Source organism: Cuculus canorus, chromosome 34 (assembly GCF_017976375.1).
Source record: "Cuculus canorus isolate bCucCan1 chromosome 34, bCucCan1.pri, whole genome shotgun sequence".
Classification (NCBI taxonomy): domain Eukaryota; kingdom Metazoa; phylum Chordata; class Aves; order Cuculiformes; family Cuculidae; genus Cuculus; species Cuculus canorus.
This window is the reverse complement of record NC_071434.1, coordinates 880648-901319: the sequence shown is the minus strand read 5'-3', so window position 1 is coordinate 901319 and position 20672 is coordinate 880648. Positions and strand designations below refer to the sequence as shown.

The following is a 20672-nucleotide window of genomic DNA, read 5'->3' as shown; positions in this document are numbered from 1 at the left end:
TGCCCCCCAAACCCCTGAGTGCCCCCAAAACCCCCTGTGCCCCCCAAAACCCTCTGTGCCCCCCAAAACCCCTGTGACCCCCAAAACCCTCTGTGCCCCCCAAACCCCCTGAGTCCCCCCAAAACCCCCTGTGCCCCCCAAACCCCTGAGTCCCCCCAAACCCCTGAGTCCCCCCAAAACCCCCTGTGCCCCCCAAACCCCTCTGTGTCCCCCCAAACCCCTGAGTCCCCCCAAACCCTCTGTGCCCCCCAAACCCCTGTGCCCCCCCAAACACCTGAGTACCCCCAAAACCCCCTGTGCCCCCCAAAACCCTCTGTGTCCCCCAAAACCCCCTGTGCCCCCCAAACCCCTGAGTGCCCCCCAAACCCCTGTGCCCCCCAAACCCCCTGTGCCCCCCCAAACCCCCTGTGCCCCCCAAAATCCCTGAGTCCCCCCAAACCCCTGAGTCCCCCCAAAACCCCCTGAGTCCCCCCCAAACCCCTGTGCCCCCAAAACCCCTGAGTCCCCCCAAAAACCCCTGTGCCCCCCAAACCCCTGAGTGCCCCCAAAACCCCCTGTGCCCCCCAAACCCCTGAGTCCCCCCAAACCCCTGTGCCCCCCCAAACCCTCTGTGCCCCCCAAAACCCCTGTGCCCCCCAAACCCCTGTGCCCCCAAACCCGAGTCCCCCCAAAACCCCCTGTGCACCCCAAAACCCCCTGTGCCCCCCAAACACCTGAGTCCCCCCAAACCCCTGTGCCCCCAAACCCGAGTCCCCCCAAAACCCCCTGTGCACCCCAAAACCCCCTGTGCCCCCCAAACCCCCTGAGTCCCCCCAAACCCCTGTGCCCCTCCAAAACCCCCTGTGCCCCCCAAACCTCTGTGCCCCCAAACCCCCTGAGTCCCCCCAAAACCCCCTGTGCCCCCCAAACCCCTGAGTCCCCCCGAAACCCCTGAGTCCCCCCCAAACCCCCTGTGTCCCCCAAACCCCCCTGAGCCCCCCAAACCCCCCTGTGCCCCCCAAAACCCTTCTGTGCCCCCCAAACCCCTGTGCCCCCCCAAACCCTCTGTGCCCCCCCAAACCCCTGAGTCCCCCCAAACCCCTCTGTACCCCCAAACCCCTCTGTACCCCCAAACCCCCCTGTGCCCCCCAAACTCTCTGTGCCCCCAAACCCCCTGTGCCCCCCAAACCCCCTGAGTCCCCCCAAAACCCCCCTGTGCCCCCCCAAAAAAGCCCTCCCCCCCCCCGCAAAGAAGACCCCAAAACCCTTTTTTCCTTCATTTTATTCCATTTCATTAATTGATTTTCTATTAATTTACTTTATTGGGGGGGGGGGAACCCCAACTCTTTTTTGGGGGGGAGGGGGAGCATCCAGGCTGGTTATGGGGGGGACGACACACCCCGATTCTATAGGGTGGGATTTGGGGGGGCTGTAACACACAGTGGGGTTTGGGGGAGACCCCGGTTTTGGGGGGGACCCCGATTCTATAGGTCAGAATTTGGGGGTTCAGGGCAGTAAGAGAGGGTTTGAGGGGTCTGGGCTGGTTGTGGGGGGACCCCAATTCTATGGGGTGGGGTTTGGGGGGATCCTGGTTGTGGGGGGACCCCTGTTTTGGGGGGGACCCCAATTCTATGGCTCAGAATTTAGGGGTTCAGGGCACTTAGGGAGGGTTTTAGAGGTCTGGGCTGGTTTTGGGGGGGACCCCAATTCTATAGGGTGGGATTTGGGGGGGCTGTAACACACAGTGGGGTTTGGGGGGGATCCTGGTTATGGGCGGACCCCGATTTTGGGGGGGACCCCAATTCTATGGCTCAGAATTTGGGGGTTCAGGGCACTTAGGGAGGGTTTTAGAGGTCTGGGCTGGTTTTGGGGGGACCCCCAATTCTATAGGGCGGGATTTGGGGGGGCTGTAACACACAGTGGGGTTTGGGGGGGATCCTGGTTGTGGGGGGACCCCGATTTTGGGGGGGACCCCAATTCTATGGCTCAGAATTTAGGGGTTCAGGGCACTTAGGGAGGGTTTTAGGGGTCTGGGCTGGTTTTGGGGGGGACCCCAATTCTATAGGGTGGGATTTGGGGGCGCTGTAACACACAGTGGGGTTTGGGGGGGATCCTGGTTGTGGGGGGACCCCGATTTTGGGGGGGACCCCAATTCTATGGCTCAGAATTTAGGGGTTCAGGGCACTTAGGGAGGGTTTTAGGGGTCTGGGCTGGTTTTGGGGGGGACCCCAATTCTATAGGGTGGGATTTGGGGGCGCTGTAACACACAGTGGGGTTTTGGGGGGACCCCAATTTTGGGGGGGACCCCAATTCTATAGGTCAGAATTTGGGGGTTCAGGGTATTAGGGCGGATTTTAGGGATCTGAGCTATTTTTTGGGGGTGAACGACCCCATTTTATGGGTCAGGATTGGGGGGGTTGGGTTTGAAGGCACTTGGGGGGCGGTTTTTTTTGGGGTTCCCCTACTGCCGGGGTTCATCGGGCGCGGGGATGCGGTGTCGCGTGGGCTCTGCGCCCCAAATCTCTCGGGCGTATTGGGCGATCGTTCGATCGCTCGAGAACTTCCCGGCGGCCGCCACGTTGCGGATCACCATCCGAGTCCATTCTCGGGGGTCCTGGGGGGGAGGGGGGGGTCAAGATTGGGGGGGGGCTGCACCCCAAAAATCAGACACCTCCCCAAAACCCCCTGTTGTACCCCTATGAACCCCTTCGTGACCCCCACTTGGTCCTTTGGAGTGTTGGGGACCCCCCTGTTCGCCCTCCAAGGATTTGGGGGACCCCCCCATGGTCACCCTGGGGTTTTGGGGACCCCCCTGAGCCCCCCCATCCCTTCCCTGGAGTGATGGGGACCCCCCTGTCCGCCCTCTAAGGATTTGGGGGGACCTCTCCCGACCACCCTGGGGTTTTGGGGACCCCCTTGGATTCCCCTTATTCCCTCCCTGAGGTTTCGGGGACCCCCCTGGAGCTCCCATCCCTTCCCTGGAGTGATGGGGACCCCCCCCTTCGCCCTCCAAGGATTTGGGGGGACCCCTCCATGACCACCCTGAGGGTTTGGAGACCCCCCTGTCCCCCTCTCCAAGTTTTGGGGTCCCCCCTGGATCGCATCGCAGAGCTCTGGGGGATGGTGGGAGTCCTTTTGGGGGTCCCTTTTGGGGGGGTCTCTGGGGTGGGTGGGGGTCAGTTTTGGGGTACCCCGGGGAGTCCCAGGAGGTGGGGGGGGTCAGTTTTGGGGTACCCCGAAGGGATCATTTTTGGGGTGCCCCGGGGGGTCATTATTGGGGTGTCCCGGGGGGTCCCTGTGATGGAGAGGTCAGTTTTGGGGTGTCCAAGGGGATGCCTGGGGTGGGGGTCAGTTTTGGGGTACCGCGGGGGGTCCCTGGGGTGGGGGTGGGGTCAGTTTTGGGGTGCTCCCGGGGGTTCAGTTTTGGGGTACCCCGAGGGGTCCCTGGGGTGGGGGGTGTGTGTCAATTTTGGGGTCCCTGGGGTGGGAGGGGGGTCAGTTTTGGGGTCCCTTGGGGTGGGGGGTCAGATTTGGGGTGCTCTGGGGGGGTCATTTTTGGGGTGCCCCGGGGGAGTCCCTGGGGTGGGGTGGGGGTCAGTTTTGGGGTCCCTGGGGGTGGGGGGGTCAGTTTTGGGGTACCCCGGGGGGTCCCTGGGGTGGGGTGGGGGTCAGTTTTGAGGTCCCTGGGGGTGGGGGAATCAGTTTTGGGGTGCTCCGGGGGGGTCATTTTTGGGGTGCCCCGGGGGGTCCCTGGGGGGGAAGGGGGTCAATTTTGGGGTGCTCCCGGGGGGGTCAGTTTTGGGGTATCCCAGGGGGGTCAGTTTTAGGGTATCCCGGGGGGTCCCTGTGATGGGGGGGTCAGTTTTGGGGTGTCCCAAGGGAGTCCCTGGGGTGGGGTGGGGGTCAGTTTTGGGGTCCCTGGGGGTGGCGGGGTCAGTTTTGGGGTGCTCCGGGGGGAGTCATTTTTGGGGTGCCCCGGGGGGTCCCTGGGGGAAGGGGGAGGTCAGTTTCGGGATGCTCCGGGGGGGTCAGTTTTGAGGTACCCTGGGGGGATCCTTGGGGTGGGGTGGGGTCAGTTTTGGGGTCCCTGGGGGTGGGGGGGTCAGTTTTGGGGTACCGTGGGGGGTCCCAGGGGTGGGGGTGGGGGTTCATTTTTGGGGTGCCCCGGGGGGGGTCCCCACCTTATAGAGGGCGCTGACTTTCTCCTGGCACTTCACATACGCTTCGTAGTCGGCGAAGACCTTAAACCTGGGGGGGGGCAGAGATTGGGGGGCGCCCGAGGGGACCCCGAGAGGGGCCGAGAGCCCAAAGGGGGGGAGGGGGGACCCCAAAGGGACCCCAAAGGGACCCCAAAAGGGACCCCAAAAGGAGGAACCAATGGTGGAGAACTCAACTCAACCCAACTCAACTCAACTCAACTCAACTCAACTCAACTCAACCCAACTCAACTCAACTCAACTCCACTCAACTCCACTCAACTCAACTCAACTCAACTCAACTCAACTCAACTCAACTCAACCCAACTCAACTCAACTCAACCCAACTCAACTCCACTCAACTCAACTCAACTCAACTCAACTCAACTCAACTCAACTCAACCCAACTCAACTCCACTCAACTCCACTCAACTCAACTCAACTCAACTCAACTCAACCCAACTCAACTCCACTCAACTCAACTCAACTCAACTCAACTCAACCCAACTCAACTCAACTCAACTCAACCCAACTCAACTCAACTCAACTCAACTCAACCCAACTCAACTCAACCCAACTCAACTCAACTCAACCCAACTCAACTCAACTCAACTCAACTCAACCCAACTCAACCCAACTCAACCCAACTCAACCCAACTCAACTCAACCCAACTCAACTCAACTCAACTCAACTCAACTCAACTCAACCCAACTCAACTCAACCCAACTCAACTCAACTCAACCCAACTCAACTCAACTCAACTCAACTCAACCCAACTCAACTCAACCCAACTCAACTCAACTCAACCCAACTCAACTCAACTCAACTCAACTCAACTCAACCCAACTCAACCCAACTCAACTCAACTCAACTCAACCCAACTCAACCCAACTCAACTCAACTCAACCCAACTCAACCCAACTCCACTCAACTCAACTCAACCCAACTCAACTCCACTCAACTCAACTCAACCCAACTCAACTCAACTCAACCCAACTCAACTCAACTCAACTCAACCCAACTCAACTCAACTCAACTCAACCCAACTCAACTCAACTCAACTCAACTCAACCCAACTCAACTCAACTCAACTCAACTCAACTCAACTCCACTCAACTCAACTCAACTCAACTCAACCCAACTCAACCCAACTCAACTCAACTCAACCCAACTCAACTCAACCCAACTCAACTCAACTCAACTCAACTCAACTCAACCCAACTCAACTCAACCCAACTCAACTCAACTCAACTCAACTCAACCCAACTCAACTCAACCCAACTCAACTCAACTCAACTCAACCCAACTCAACCCAACTCAACTCAACCCAACTCAACCCAACTCAACTCAACCCAACTCAACCCAACTCAACCCAACTCAACTCAACCCAACTCAACTCAACTCAACTCAACCCAACTCAACTCAACTCAACTCAACCCAACTCAACTCAACTCAACCCAACTCAACCCAACCCAACTCAACCCAACTCAACCAACTCAACTCAACTCAACCCAACTCAACCCAACTCAACTCAACCCAACTCAACTCAACCCAACTCAACTCAACCCAACTCAACCCAACTCAACTCAACCCAACTCAACTCAACCCAACTCAACTCAACCCAACTCAACTCAACCCAACTCAACTCAACTCAACCCAACTCAACTCAACTCAACTCAACTCAACTCAACCCAACTCAACTCAACTCAACTCAACTCAACTCAACTCAACTCAACCCAACTCAACCCAACTCAACTCAACTCAACTCAACCCAACTCAACTCAACCCAACTCAACCCAACTCAACTCAACCCAACTCAACCCAACTCAACTCAACTCAACTCAACCCAACTCAACTCAACCCAACTCAACTCAACTCAACTCAACCCAACTCAACCCAACTCAACTCAACTCAACTCAACCCAACTCAACTCAACCCAACTCAACTCAACTCAACTCAACCCAACTCAACCCAACTCAACTCAACTCAACTCAACCCAACTCAACTCAACTCAACTCAACTCAACCCAACTCAACTCAACTCAACTCAACTCAACCCAACTCAACTCAACTCAACTCAACTCAACCCAACTCAACTCAACTCAACTCAACCCAACTCAACTCAACCCAACTCAACTCAACTCAACTCAACCCAACCCAACTCAACCCAACTCAACTCAACTCAACTCAACCCAACCCAACTCAACCCAACCCAACTCAACCCAACTCAACTCAACTCAACCCAACCCAACTCAACCCAACCCAACTCAACCCAACTCAACCCAACTCAACTCAACTCAACTCAACCCAACTCAACTCAACTCAACTCAACTCAACCCAACTCAACTCAACTCAACCCAACTCAACTCAACCCAACTCAACTCAACTCAACTCAACCCAACTCAACTCAACTCAACTCAACTCAACCCAACTCAACCCAACTCAACTCAACTCAACTCAACTCAACCCAACTCAACTCAACCCAACTCAACTCAACCCAACTCAACTCAACCCAACTCAACCCAACTCAACTCAACTCAACTCAACTCAACTCAACTCAACTCAACCCAACTCAACTCAACCCAACTCAACTCAACCCAACTCAACTCAACCCAACTCAACTCAACTCAACTCAACTCAACCCAACTCAACTCAACTCAACTCAACTCAACCCAACTCCACTCAACTCAACTCAACCCAACTCAACTCAACCCAACTCAACTCAACTCAACTCAACTCAATCCAACTCAACTCAACTCAACTCAACTCAACTCAACCCAACTCAACTCAACTCAACTCAACTCCACTCAACTCAACCCAACTCAACTCAACTCAACTCAACCCAACTCAACTCAACTCAACTCAACTCAACCCAACTCAACTCAACCCAACTCAACTCAACTCAACTCAACTCAACCCAACTCCACTCAACCCAACTCAACCCAACTCAACTCAACTCAACTCAACTCAACCCAACTCAACCCAACTCAACTCAACCCAACTCAACCCAACTCAACTCAACTCAACTCAACCCAACTCCACTCAACCCAACTCAACTCAACTCAACTCCACTCAACCCAACTCAACTCAACCCAACTCAACTCAACTCAACTCCACTCAACTCAACCCAACCCAACTCAACTCAACTCAACCCAACTCAACTCAACTCAACCCAACTCAACTCAACTCAACTCAACTCAACTCAACTCAACCCAACTCAACTCAACTCAACCCAACTCAACCCAACTCAACTCAACTCAACCCAACTCAACCCAACTCAACTCAACTCAACCCAACTCAACCCAACTCAACTCAACTCAACTCAACTCAACCCAACTCAACTCAACTCAACCCAACTCAACCCAACTCAACTCAACTCAACTCAACCCAACTCAACTCAACTCAACCCAACTCAACTCAACTCAACTCAACCCAACTCAACCCAACTCAACTCAACCCAACTCAACTCAACCCAACTCAACTCAACTCAACCCAACTCAACCCAACTCAACTCAACTCAACTCAACTCAACCCAACTCCACTCAACCCAACTCAACCCAACCCAACCCAACTCAACTCCAGTACCGCACAGCGCCCCCCAGCGTGGTTCCCCCCCCCCCAGCGCCCCAATCTCGGGGTTCGGGGGGGCCGCTCCCACCTGTCGTGGTTCATCAGCATGTTGACGATGTCTCGGAAGAGGTCGGGTTGGCGGGGGCTGAAGAAGCCGCTGCTCAGCTGATCGACCGCCTGGCGCAGCTCCGGCAGCCGCTCGTAGTAATCGCGCGCCTGGTACCTGCGGGGGGGGCGGAGGGTTGGGGGGCCTGGGGGGGGGCTGGGGGGGGGCCATGGGGGGTCATCGGGGCCATTGGGGAAACATGGAGGACATTGGGGAGCCATGGGGGCCATGGGGGGCCATGGGGGGCAATGGGGGGCAATGGGGGGCAATGGGGGGCAGTGGGGATCATTGGGTGCCATGGGGGACAATGGGGGGCAATGGGGGCCATGGGGGGCCATGGGGTAAAATGGGGAGCCATGGGGGCCATGGAGGACAATGGGGGGCAATGGGGAAACATGGAGGACATTGGGGGGCAATGGGGGGCAATGGGGGGCAATGGGGAGCAATGGGGGCCATGGAGGACAATGGGGGGCAATGGGGGGCAATGGGGGCCATGGGGGGCAATGGGGGGCAATGGGGGCCATGGAGGACAATGGGGGGCAATGGGGGCCATGGGGGGCCATGGGGGGCAATGGGGGGCAATGGGGGCCATGGGGGGCAATGGGGGGCAATGGGGAGCCATGGGGGGCAATGGGGGGCAATGGGGGGCAATGGGAGCCATGGGGGGCAATGGGGGGCAATGGGAGCCATGGGGGGCAATGGGGAGCCATGGGGGCCATTGGGGAAACATGGAGGACATTGGGGGGCAATGGGGGGCAATGGGGGCAATGGGGGCAATGGGGGATCATGGGGGGCAATGGGGGCCATTGGGGGGCAATGGGGGGCAATGGGGGCCATGGGGGGCAATGGGAGCCATGGGGGGCAATGGGGGATCATGGGGGGCAATGGGGGGCAATGGGGGGCAATGGGGGCCATGGGGGGCAATGGGGGGCAATGGGGAGCCATGGGGGCCATTGGGGAAACATGGAGGACATTGGGGGGCAATGGGTGGCAATGGGGGGCAATGGGGGGCAATGGGTGGCAATGAGGGGCAATGGGAGCTATGGGGGGCAATGGGGGGCAATGGGGGGCAATGGGGGGCAATGGGGGGCAATGGGGAAACATGGAGGACATTGGGGGGCAATGGGGGGCAATGGGGGGCAATGGGGGCCATGGGGGGCAATGGGGGCAATGGGGGGCAATGGGGGATCATGGGGGGCAATGGGGAGCCATGGGGGGCAATGGGGGCCAATGGGGGCCATGGGGGGCAATGGGGGGCAATGGGGGGCAATGGGGGCCATGGAGGACAATGGGGAGCCATGGGGGGCAATGGGGGGCAATGGGGGGCAATGGGAGCCATGGGGGGCAATGGGGGGCAATGGGGGGCAATTGGGGGCAATGGGGGCCATGGGGGGCAATGGGGGGCAATGGGGGGCAATGGGGGCCATGGGGGGCCATGGGGGGCAATGGGGGGCAATGGGGGGTAATGGGGGCCATGGGGGGCAATGGGGGGCAATGGGGAGCCATGGGGGGCAATGGGGGGCAATGGGGAGCAATGGGGGCCATGGAGGACAATGGGGGGCAATGGGGGGCAATGGGGGCAATGGGGGGCAATTAGGGGCCATGGGGGGCAATGGGGGGCAATGGGAGCCATGGGGGGCATTGGGGGGCAATGGGGAGCCATGGGGGCCATTGGGGAAACATGGAGGACATTGGGGGGCAATGGGGGGCAATGGGGGCCATGGGGGGCAATGGGGGGCAATGGGGGGCAATGAGGAGCCATGGGGGGCAATGGGGGGCAATGGGGGGCAATGGGGGCCCATGGGGGCCATGGAGGACAATGGGGATCATGGGGTGCCATGGAGGACAATGGGGGGCAATGGGGGGCAGTGGGGATCATGGGGTGCCATGGGGGACAATGGGGGGCAATGGGGACCATGGGGACCATGGAGGACAATGGGGGGCAATGGGGGGTCATGGGAGCCATGGGGGGCAATGGAGGCCATGGGGGGCAATGGGGGGCAATGGGGGCCATGGGGGGCATTGGGGGTCATGGGGGGCATTGGGGGTCATGGGAGCCATTGGGGAGCCATGGAGGACATTGGGGAGCCATGGGGGGCAATGGAGGCCATGGGGGTCATGGAGGCCATTGAGGAACCATGGAGAGCCATGGGGGGCAATGGGGGTCATGGGGGCCGTTGGGGGGCAATGGGGGCCATTGAGGAGCCATGGGGGGCAATGGGGGTCATTGGGGTGCCATGGGTGCCATGGGGCCCATAGGGAGTCATTGGGGAGCCATGGGGGGCAATGGGGAGCCATGAGGTGCCATGGGGGCCATGGGGCCCATAGGGAGTCATTGGGGAGCCATGGGGGGCAATAGGGGCCATTGGGGGGCAATGGGGGCCATTGAGGAACAATGGAGGGCCATGGGGGGCAATGGAGGCCATTGGGGGGCAATGGGGGTCCCAGATCACCATGGGGCTCAACGGGGTTCAATGGGGGTCAACGGGGTTCAGTGGGTGCTGTGGGGGTCAATGGAGTTGCATGGGTGCCATGGGGGTCCCAGGTCACCATGGGGGTCAACGGGGTTCAATGGGTGCCATGGGGGTCCCCGGTCACCATGGGGGTCAACGGGGTTCAATGGGGGTCAATGGGGTTCAATGGGTGCCATGGGGGTCCGAGGTCACCATGGGGGTCAACGGGGTTCAATGGGTGCCATGGGGGTCCCTGGTCACCATGGGGGTCAACGGGATTCAACGGGGGTCAATGGGGTTCAATGGGTGCCATGGGGGTCCCAGGTCACCATGGGGGTCAATGGGGTTCAATGGGTGCCATGGGGGTCCCAGGTCACCATGGCGGTCAACGGGGTTCAATGGGTGCCATGGGGGTCCCTGGTCACCATGGGGGTCAACGGGGTTCAATGGGGGTCAATGGGGTTCAATGGGTGCCATGGGGGTCCCCAGTCACCATGGGGGTCAACGGGGTTCAATTGGGGTCAATGGGGTTCAATGGGTGCCATGGGGGTCCCAGGTCCCCATGGGGGTCAATGGGGGTCAATGGGTGCCTTGGGGGTCCCAGGTCACCATGGGGGTCAACGGGGTTCAATGGGGGTCAACGGGGTTCAATGGGTGCCATGGGGGTCCCAGGTCCCCATGGGGGTCAATGGGGGTCAATGGGTGCCATGGGGGTCCCCGGTCACCATGGGGGTCAACGGGGTTCAATGGGTGCCATGGGGGTCCCCGGTCACCATGGGGGTCAACGGGGGTCAATGGGTGACACGAGGGTCCCAGGTCAATGTGGGGGTCAACAGGGGTCAACGGGGTTTAATGGGTGCCATGGGGGTCTCAGGTCAATGTGGGGGTCAACGGGGTTCAATGGGGGCCAATGGGGTTCAATGGGTGCCATGGAGGTCCCAGGTCCCCATGGGGGTCAATGGGGGTCAATGGGTGCCATAGGGGTCCCCGGTCACCATGGGGGTCAACGGGGTTCAATTGGGGTCAACGGGGTTCAATGGGTGCCATGGGGGTTCCAGGTCACCATGGGGGTCAATGGGGTTCAATGGGTGCCATGGGGGTCAACGGGGGTCAACGGGGGTCAATGGGTGCCATGGGGGTCTCAGGTCAATGTGGGGGTCAACGGGGTTCAAAGGGGGTCAATGGGGTTCAATGGGTGCCATGGGGGTCCCAGGTCACCATGGGGGTCAATGGGGTTCAATGGGGTTCAATGGGTGCCATGGGGGTCCCAGGTCACCATGGGGGTCAATGGGGTTCAATGGGGTTCAATGGGTGCCATGGGGGTCCCAGGTCAATGTGGGGGTCAACGGGGTTCAAAGGGGGTCAATGGGGTTCAATGGGTGCCATGGGGGTCCCAGGTCACCATGGGGGTCAATGGGGTTCAATGGGGTTCAATGGGTGCCATGGGGGTCCCAGGTTCCCATGGGAGTGTCCCAGGTCCCCATTTGGATTTTTAAGGTTCAGAGATGGGTTTTGGGGTTCAGGGTTGGGTTTTTGGGGTTCAGGGTTGGCTTTTTGGGGTTCAGGGTTGGGTTTTTGGGGTTCAGAGATGGGTTTTGGGGTCCCCTTCCCATCTTGGCCATTGTCACCAGTCGTTCTCCATAAGAACTTGGAGATCCTGGAGGTTCTCGGTGGGGTTGGTGGATACTGGGATGGGTTTTTGGGGTTCAGGGTTGGCTTTTTGGGGTTCAGAGATGGGTTTTGGGGTCCCTTTCCCATCTTGGCCATTGTCACCAGTTGTTCTCCGTAAGAACTTGGAGATCCTGGAGGTTCTCGGTGGGGTTGGTGGATACTGGGATGGGTTTTTGGGGTTCAGGGTTGGCTTTTTGGGGTTCAGGGTTGGCTTTTTGGGGTTCAGGCTTGGGTTTTTGGGGTTCAGAGATGGGTTTTGGGGTCCCTTTCCCATCTTGGCCATTGTCACCAGTCGTTCTCCGTAAGAACTTGGAGATGCTGGAGGTTCTCGGTGGGGTTGGTGGATACTGGGATGGGTTTTTGGGGCTCGGGGATGGATTTTTTGGGTTCAAAGATGAGTTTTGGGGTCCCCGTGGAGGAGCCGTGGGGTCCCTCACCCCTGGCGGTCGAGCGCCTCGACTTCGGGCACGCGCATGCCGAAGATGAAGAGGTTCTCCTCGCCCGCCTCCTCCGCCATCTCCACGTTGGCCCCATCCATCGTGCCGATGGTCAGCGCTCCGTTCAGCATGAACTTCATGTTCCCGGTGCCCGACGCCTCCGTCCCCGCCGTCGAGATCTGCTCCGACAGGTCGGCCGCCGGGATCACTGCGGGGGGAACACGGCGGAGAGCGGCTTTTGGGGTGCGGGGTCAGATTTTGGGGTGAAAAGTTGGGTTTTGGGGTGAAAAGTTGGGTTTTGGGGTCCCCTTCCCATCATGACCACCGTCACTTGGTCGTTCTCCATAAGAACTTGGAGATGCTGGAGATTCTTGGTTGGGTTGGGAGACTATGGGATGGGGTTTTGGGGTTCAAGGTTGAGTTTTTGGGGTTCAAGGTTGGGTTTTGGGGTTCAGAGATGGGTTTTGGGGTCCCCTTCCCATCTTGGCCATCATCACCCAGTTGTTCTCCGTAAGAACTTGGAGATGCTGAAGGTTCTCAGTGGGGTTGGTGGATGCTGGGATGGGTTTTTGGGGTTCAGGGTTGGATTTTTGGGGTTCAGAGATGGCTTTTGGGGTTCAGAGATGGGTTTTGAGATGAAAAGTTGGGTTTTGGGGTCCCCTTCCCATCATGACCATCATCACCCAATCGTTCTCCGTAAGAGCTGGAGGTTCTTGGTAGGGTTGGTGGATGCTGGGGTGGGTTTTGGGGGTTCAAGGTTGAGTTTTTGGGGGTTCAGAGATGGGTTTTGAGTTGAAGAGTTGGGTTTTGAGGTGAAAAGTTGGGTTTTGGGGTCCCCTTCCCATCTTGGCCATCATCACCCAGTTGTTCTCCGTAAGAACTTGGAGACGCTGGAGGTTCTCGGTGGGGTTGGTGGATACTGGGATGGGTTTTTGGGGTTCAAGGTTGGGTTTTGGGGGTTCAGGGTTGGGTTTTGGGGGTTCAAGGTTGGGTTTTGGGGTTCAGAGATGGGTTTTGAGGTGAAGAGTTGGGTTTTGGGGTCCCCTTCCCATCATGACCACCGTCACCCAATCGTTCTCCATAAGAGCTGGAGGTTCTTGGTAGGGTTGGTGGATGCTGGGGTAGGTTTTGGGGATTCAGGGTTGGGTTTTTGGGGTTCAGGGTTGGGTTTTGGGGTTCAGAGATGGGTTTTGGGGTTCAGAGTTGGGTTTTGGGGTCCCCTTCCCATCTTGGCCATCGTCACCCAGTTGTTCTCCGTAAGAACGTGGAGATGCTAAAGGTTCTCAGTGGGGTTGGTGGATGCTTGGGTGGGTTTTGGGGGTTCAGGGTTGGATTTTTGGGGTTCAGAGATGGGTTTTGGGGTTCAGAGATGGGTTTTGGGGTGAAAAGTTGGGTTTTAGGGTCCCCTTCCCATCATGACCACCGTCACTCAGTCGTTCTCCGTAAGAGCTGGAGGTTCCTGGTAGGGTTGGTGGATGCTGGGGTGGGTTTTGGGGGTTCAGGGTTGAGTTTTTGGGGTTCAGAGATGGGTTTTGGGGTTCAGAGATGGATTTTGGGGTCCCCTTCCCATCTTGGCCATCATCACCTGGTTGTTCTCCGTAAGAACTTGGAGATCCTGGAGGTTCTCGGTGGGTTTTTGGGGGCTCGGGGTTGGGTTTTTGGGGTTCAGGGCTGGGATTTGGGGTTCAGGGCTGGGATTTTGGGGTTCATTATTGAGTTTTTGGGGTTCAGGGTTGGGTTTTAGGGTTCAGAGATGGTTTTTTGGGGTCCCCTTCCCACCTTGGCCATCGTCACCTGGTTGTTCTCCATAACAACTTGGAGATCCTGGAGGCTCTCAGTGGGGTTTTGGGGGTTCAGCATCGGGTTTTTGGGGTTCAGGGTTGGGATTTTGGGGTTCATTATTGAGTTTTTGGGGTTCAGGGTTGGGTTTTAGGGTTCAGAGATGGGTTTTGGGGTCCCCTTCCCATCTTGACCATCGTCACCTGGTCATTCTCCATAAGAACTTGGAGATGCTGAAGGCTCTCAGTGGGTTTTAGGGGTTCAGCGTCGGATTTTTTGGGGTTCAGGGTTGGGTTTTTGGCGTTCATTATTGAATTTTTGGGGTTCAGGGTTGGGTTTTAGGGTTCAGAGATGGGTTTTGGGGTCCCCTTCCCATCTTGACCATCGTCACCTGGTCATTCTCCATAAGAACTTGGAGATGCTGAAGGCTCTCAGTGGGTTTTAGGGGTTCAGCGTCGGATTTTTGGGGTTCAGGGTTGGGTTTTTGGCGTTCATTATTGAATTTTTGGGGTTCAGGGTTGGGTTTTAGGGTTCAGAGATGGGTTTTGGGGTCCCCTTCCCATCTTGACCATCATCACCCGGTCCTTCTCCATAAGAACTTGGAGATCCTGGAGGCTCTCAATGGGTTTTTGGGGTTCGGGGTTGGGTTTTTGGGGTTCGGGGTTGGGTTTTGGGGTTCAGGGTTGGGTTTTTGGGGTTCATTATTGAGTTTTTGGGGTTCAGGGTTGGGTTTTAGGGTTCAGAGATGGGTTTTGGGGTCCCCTTCCCATCTTGGCCATCATCACCCGGTCGTTCTCCATAAGAACTTGGAGATCCTGGAGGTTCTCGGTGGGTTTTTGGGGTTCGGGGTTGGGTTTTTGGGGTTCAGGGCTGGGATTTGGGGTTCATTATTGAGTTTTTGGGGTTCAGGGTTGGGTTTTAGGGTTCAGAGATGGTTTTTTGGGGTCCCCTTCCCATCTTGGCCATCATCACCTGGTCCTTCTCCATAAGAACTTGGAGATCCTGGAGGCTCTTGGTGGGTTTTTGGGTTTTGGGGTTGGGTTTTTGGGGTTCAGGGCTGGGATTTGGGGTTCAGGGTTGGGGTTTTGGGGTTCATTATTGAGTTTTTGGGGTTCAGGGTTGGGTTTTAGGGTTCAGAGATGGGTTTTGGGGTCCCCTTCCCATCTTGGCCATCATCACCCGGTCGTTCTCCATAAGAACTTGGAGATCCTGGAGGTTCTCGGTGGGTTTTTGGGGTTCGGGGTTGGGTTTTTGGGGTTCAGGGCTGGGATTTGGGGTTCAGGGTTGGGTTTTTGGGGTTCATTATTGAGTTTTTGGGGTTCAGGGTTGGGTTTTAGGGTTCAGAGATGGTTTTTTGGGGTCCCCTTCCCATCTTGACCATCATCACCCGGTCCTTCTCCATAAGAACTTGGAGATCCTGGAGGTTCTCGGTGGGTTTTTGGGGCTCGGGGTTGGGTTTTTGGGGTTCAGGGTTGGGTTTTTGGGGTTCATTATTGAGTTTTTGGGGTTCAGGGTTGGGTTTTAGGGTTCAGAGATGGTTTTTTGGGGTCCCCTTCCCACCTTGGCCATCATCACCCGGTCCTTCTCCATAAGAACTTGGAGATCCTGGAGGTTCTCGGTGGGTTTTTGGGGTTTGGGGTTGGGTTTTTGGGGTTCAGAGCTGGGGGTTTTTGGGGTGCAGGAGGGTTTTTGGGGTCCCCCACCTTTCTCGGCCAACGACACCCGGTAGTTCTCCAGGAAGAGGACCTTCAGGCGGTCGCCCACCGCCGGGTCCTGGTTGACGATGTCGCCGATGGCCGTCACCAATTTGATGATCAGTTTGGCCATGTGGTAACCGGGGGCCGCCTGGGGGGGGGAAATGGGGGGGTCAGGGGGACCCCAAAACCCCAGCGGGACCCCCTCAGCCCCCCAAAATCCCCTAAGGACCCCCCCGACCCCCCCAAACCCAACGACCGCCCCAAAACCTTCATAGAGACCCTCTTGACCTCCTGAGAGCCCATAGGGACCCCTGAGGACCCCCTAAATCCCAATGGGACCCCCACAGACACCCCCAAAACCCCCATGGGGACCCCCCCAAACCCCCATAGGGACCCCCCCAAACCCAGCGACCCCCCCCAAAACCCCCATAGGGACCCCCCCAAACCCAGAGACCCCCCCCAAACCCCTATAGGGACCCTCTTGACCTCCCAAGAGCCCATAGGGACCCCTGAGCCCCCCCCAAATCCCAATGGGACCCCCCAAACCCCCACAGACCCCCCAAACCCCGATGGGGACCCCCCCAAACCCCTATAGGTACCCCCTCAAACCCAGCGACCCCCCCAAACCCCCATAGGGACCCCCCCCAAACCCAGAGACCCCCCCCAAACCCCTATAGGGACCCTCTTGACCTCCCAAGAGCCCATAGGGACCCCTGAGGACCCCCTAAATCCCAATAGGACCCCCCCAGACACCCCAAAACCTCGATGGGGACCCCCTCAAACTCAGCGACCCCCCCCAAAACTCCGTAGGGACCCCCTTGACCTCCCAAGAGCCCACAGGGACCCCTGAGGACCCCCTAAATCTCAATGGGACCCCCCAAACCCCCCCCCGAGGACCCCCCAAAACCATCGTGGGGACCCCTCCAAACCCCCATAGGGACCCCCCCCAAACCCAGAGACCCCCCAAATCCCTATAGGGACCCTCTTGACCTCCCGAGAGCCCATAGGGACCCCTGAGGACCCCCTAAATCCCAATGGGACCCCCCCAGACACCCCAAAACCCCGATGGGGACCCCCCCAAACCACCATAGGGACCCCTCCCAAACCCAGAGACCCCCCAAAACCCCCATAGGGACCCCCCCAAACCCAGGGACCCCCTCCAAATCCCTATACGGACCCTCTTGACCTCCCAAGAGCCCATAGGGACCCCTGAGCCCCCCCTAAATCTCAATGGGACCCCCCAAACCCCCATAGGGACCCCCCCAAACCCAGCGACCCCCCCAAAACCTTCATAGAGACCCTCTTGACCTCCTGAGAGCCCATAGGGAGCCCTGAGGACCCCCTAAATCCCAATGGGACCCCCCCAGACACCCCAAAACCCCGATGGGGACCCCCCCAAACCCCTATAGGGACCCCCTCAAACCCAGCGACCCCCCCCAAAACCCCCATAGGGACCCCCCCAAACCCAGCGACCCCCCCAAAACCTTCATAGAGACCCTCTTGACCTCCTGAGAGCCCATAGGGACCCCTGAGGAACCCCTAAATCCCAATGGGACCCCCACAGACCCCCCCAAAACCCCCATGGGGACCCCCCAAACCCCCATAGGGACACCCCCAAACCCAGAGACCCCCCCAAAACCCCCATAGGGACCCCCCCAAACCCAGAAACCCCCCCCAAAACTCCATAGGGACCCCCTTGACCTCCCAAGAGCCCATAGGGACCCCTGAGGACCCCCTAAATCCCAATGGGACCCCCCCAGACACCCCAAAACCATCGTGGGGACCCCCCAAACCCCCATAGGGACCCCCCCAAACTCAGCGACCCCCCCCAAAACCCCCATAGGGACCCCCCCCAAACCCAGAGATCCCCCCCAAAACCTTCATAGAGACCCTCTTGACCTCCTGAGAGCCCATAGGGACCCCTGAGGAACCCCTAAATCCCAATGGGACCCCCCCAGACACCCCAAAACCCCGATGGGGACCCCCCCAAACCACCATAGGGACCCCCCCAAACTCAGCGACCCCCCCCCCAAACCCCTGTAGGGACCCTCTTGACCTCCCAAGAGCCCATAGGGACCCCTGAGCCCCCCCTAAATCTCAATGGGACCCCCCAAACCCCCCCCCCAGACACCCCAAAACCATCGTGGGGACCCCCCCAAACCCCCATAGGGAACCCCCCAAACCCAGAGACCCCCCCCCAAACCCCTATAGGGACCCTCTTGACCTCCCAAGAGCCCATAGGGACCCCTGAGCCCTCCTGAAATATCAATGGGAACCCCCAGACCCCCCAAAACCCCGATGGGGACCCCCCAAACCCCCATAGGGACCCCCCCAATGGGACCCTCTGAACCCCCAAACTCCTCTAAATCCCCACAGGGACCCCTGAGCGCCCCCAAATCCTACTGGGGTGACCTGAGAGCCCCCCTAAATCCTCATAGGGACCCCTGGGACAGCACCCCCCCCCGACCCACAGGGTCCCAGAGACACCCCCAAATCCCCCGGGACCCCCCAAAACCCCCAAACCCCCCCTCTGCCCTCACCTTCCCCCCAATCATGACGGTTCGGGGCACGAAGGGTTTGTTGGGGTCCTTCCTGATCCCTGTGGGGGAGAGGGGGGGGACACCCCAAATCAGGGGGAGGGGGTCCAAGGGGTGGGGGTCCCCCCATTTTTGGGGTCCCCCCGGGTTTCGGGGTGCGCTCACGGTTGTAAAGGGCGATGATGTGGTAACAGTTGAGGACGTTGGGTTGGGTTTGGTGTTGAGTTTTGGGGTTCCTTTATCTTTGGGGTTGGATTTTGGGGTCTCTCTGGTTTCGGGGTCCCAGTTTGGGGTCCCCCCACTTTCGAGGTCCCCATTTTTGGGGTCCCACCGGTTTCGGGGTGCACTCATGATTGTAAAGGGCAATGATGTGGTAACAGTTGAGGACGTTGGGTTGGGTTTGGCGTTGGGTTTTGGGGTTCCTTCGGCTTTGGGGTTGGATTTTGAGGTCCCCCTTTTTGGGGTCCCCATTTTTGGAGTCCCCCCGTTTTTGGGGTCCCCATTTTTGGGGTCCCCCCAGTTTCGGGGTGCACTCATGGTTGTAAAGGGCAATGATGTGGTAACAGTTGAGGACGTTGGGTTGGGTTTTGGGGTTGGCTTTTAGGGTTCCTTTAGCTTTGGGGTTGGCTTTTGAGGTCCCCCTTTTTGGGGTCCCCATTTTTGGAGTCCCCCCATTTTCGGGGTCCCCATTTTTGGGGTCCCCCCAGTTTCGGGGTGCACTCATGGTTGTAAAGGGCAATGATGTGGTAACAGTTGAGGACGTTGGGTTGGGTTTGGCGTTGGCTTTTAGGGTTCCTTCAGCTTTGGGGTTGGATTTTGAGGTCCCCTTTTTTGGGGTCCCCATTTTTGGAGTCCCCCCGTTTTTGGGGTCCCCATTTTTGGGGTCCCCCCAGTTTCGGGGTGCACTCATGGTTGTAAAGGGCAATGACGTGGTAACAGTTGAGGACATTGGGTTGGGTTTGGCGTTGGCTTTTGGGGTTCCTTCGGCTTTGGGGTTGGCTTTTGGGGTCCCCCTTTTTGGGGTCCCAGTTTGGGGTCCCCCCACTTTCGAGGTCCCCATTTTTGGGGTCCCCCCAGTTTCGGGGTGCACTCATGGTTGTAAAGGGCAATGACGTGGTAACGAGGACATTGGGTTGGGTTTGGCGCTGAGGTTTGGGGTTCCTTCAGCTTTGGGGTTGGCTTTTGGGGTCCCCCTTTTTGGGGTCCCCATTTTTGGAGTCCCCCTGGTTTTGGGGTCCCCATTTTTGGTTTCAGGGTGCACCGTTTCAGGGTGCGCTCACTGTTGTAAAAGGCGATGACGTAGTGGCAGTTGAGGACGTTGGGTTGGGTTTGGTGTTGGCTTTTGGGGTTCCTTCAGCTTTGGGGTTGGATTTTGGGGTCCCTCTGGTTTTGGGGTCCCAGTTTGGGGTCCCCCCACTTTCGGGGTCCCCATTTTTGGGGTACCCCCAGTTTCGGGGTGCGCTCACTGTTGTAAAGGGCGATGACGTAGCGGCACTTGAGGACGTTGGGTTGGGTTTGGCGTTGAGTTTTGGGGTTCCTTTAGCTTTGGGGTTGGATTTTGGGGTCCCCCTGGTTTCAGGGTCCCATTTTGGGGTCCTCCCGCTTTCGGGGTCCCCATTTTTGGTGTCCCCCCAGTTTCGGGGTGCACTCATGGTTGTAAAGGGCAATGATGTGGTAACAGTTGAGGACGTTGGGTTGGGTTTGGCGTTGGCTTTTGGGGTTCCTTCAGCTTTGGGGTTGGATTTTGGGGTCCCCCTTTTTGGGGTCCCCATTTTTGGTGTCCCCCCAGTTTCGGGGTGCACTCATGGTTGTAAAGGGCAATGATGTGGTAACAGTTGAGGACGTTGGGTTGGGTTTGGCGTTGGCTTTTGGGGTTCCTTCAGCTTTGGGGTTGGATTTTAGGGTCCCCCTTTTTGGGGTCCCCCTTTTTGGGGTCCCCCCCGGTGTTTTTGGGGTTCGCTCACGGTTGTAGAGGGTGATGACGTGGAGGCAGTTGAGCAGCTGCCGTTTGTACTCGTGGATGCGTTTCACTTGAACGTCGAAGAGGGAATTGGGGTTGATGCGAACGCCCTGAGAGCGCTCCAGGAACGCCGCGAACTTCACTTTGTTCTCCTGAGGGGGTGAAAAAATGGGGGGGGGAGAAAAATATTTGGGGGGGGGTAAAAAAAATATTGGGGGGACCCCAAAAATCCACTGCCCCCCCCCCCTTCAAAGGACCCCCCCAAAACCTCCAAAGAGACCTCCAGG

General features: G+C 58.0%; 1 protein-coding gene across 1 annotated transcript in view; it reads right to left on the bottom strand.

The window, feature by feature from the left end:
* Nucleotides 1-1889: 1889 nt before the first annotated feature.
* Nucleotides 1890-20672, bottom strand: part of PYGM (glycogen phosphorylase, muscle associated) — a 44513-nt gene continuing 25730 nt past the window's right edge. The window contains exons 14-20 of the mRNA XM_054052567.1: nt 20390-20537; nt 18429-18487; nt 15895-16036; nt 12413-12620; nt 7834-7968; nt 4161-4227; nt 1890-2593 (exon numbers count right to left, since the gene is read on the bottom strand). Of these exons, the coding sequence (XP_053908542.1) occupies nt 2441-2593; nt 4161-4227; nt 7834-7968; nt 12413-12620; nt 15895-16036; nt 18429-18487; nt 20390-20537 (912 nt within the window). The 3' untranslated portion in view covers nt 1890-2440. The remainder of the gene's footprint in view (nt 2594-4160; nt 4228-7833; nt 7969-12412; nt 12621-15894; nt 16037-18428; nt 18488-20389; nt 20538-20672) is intronic.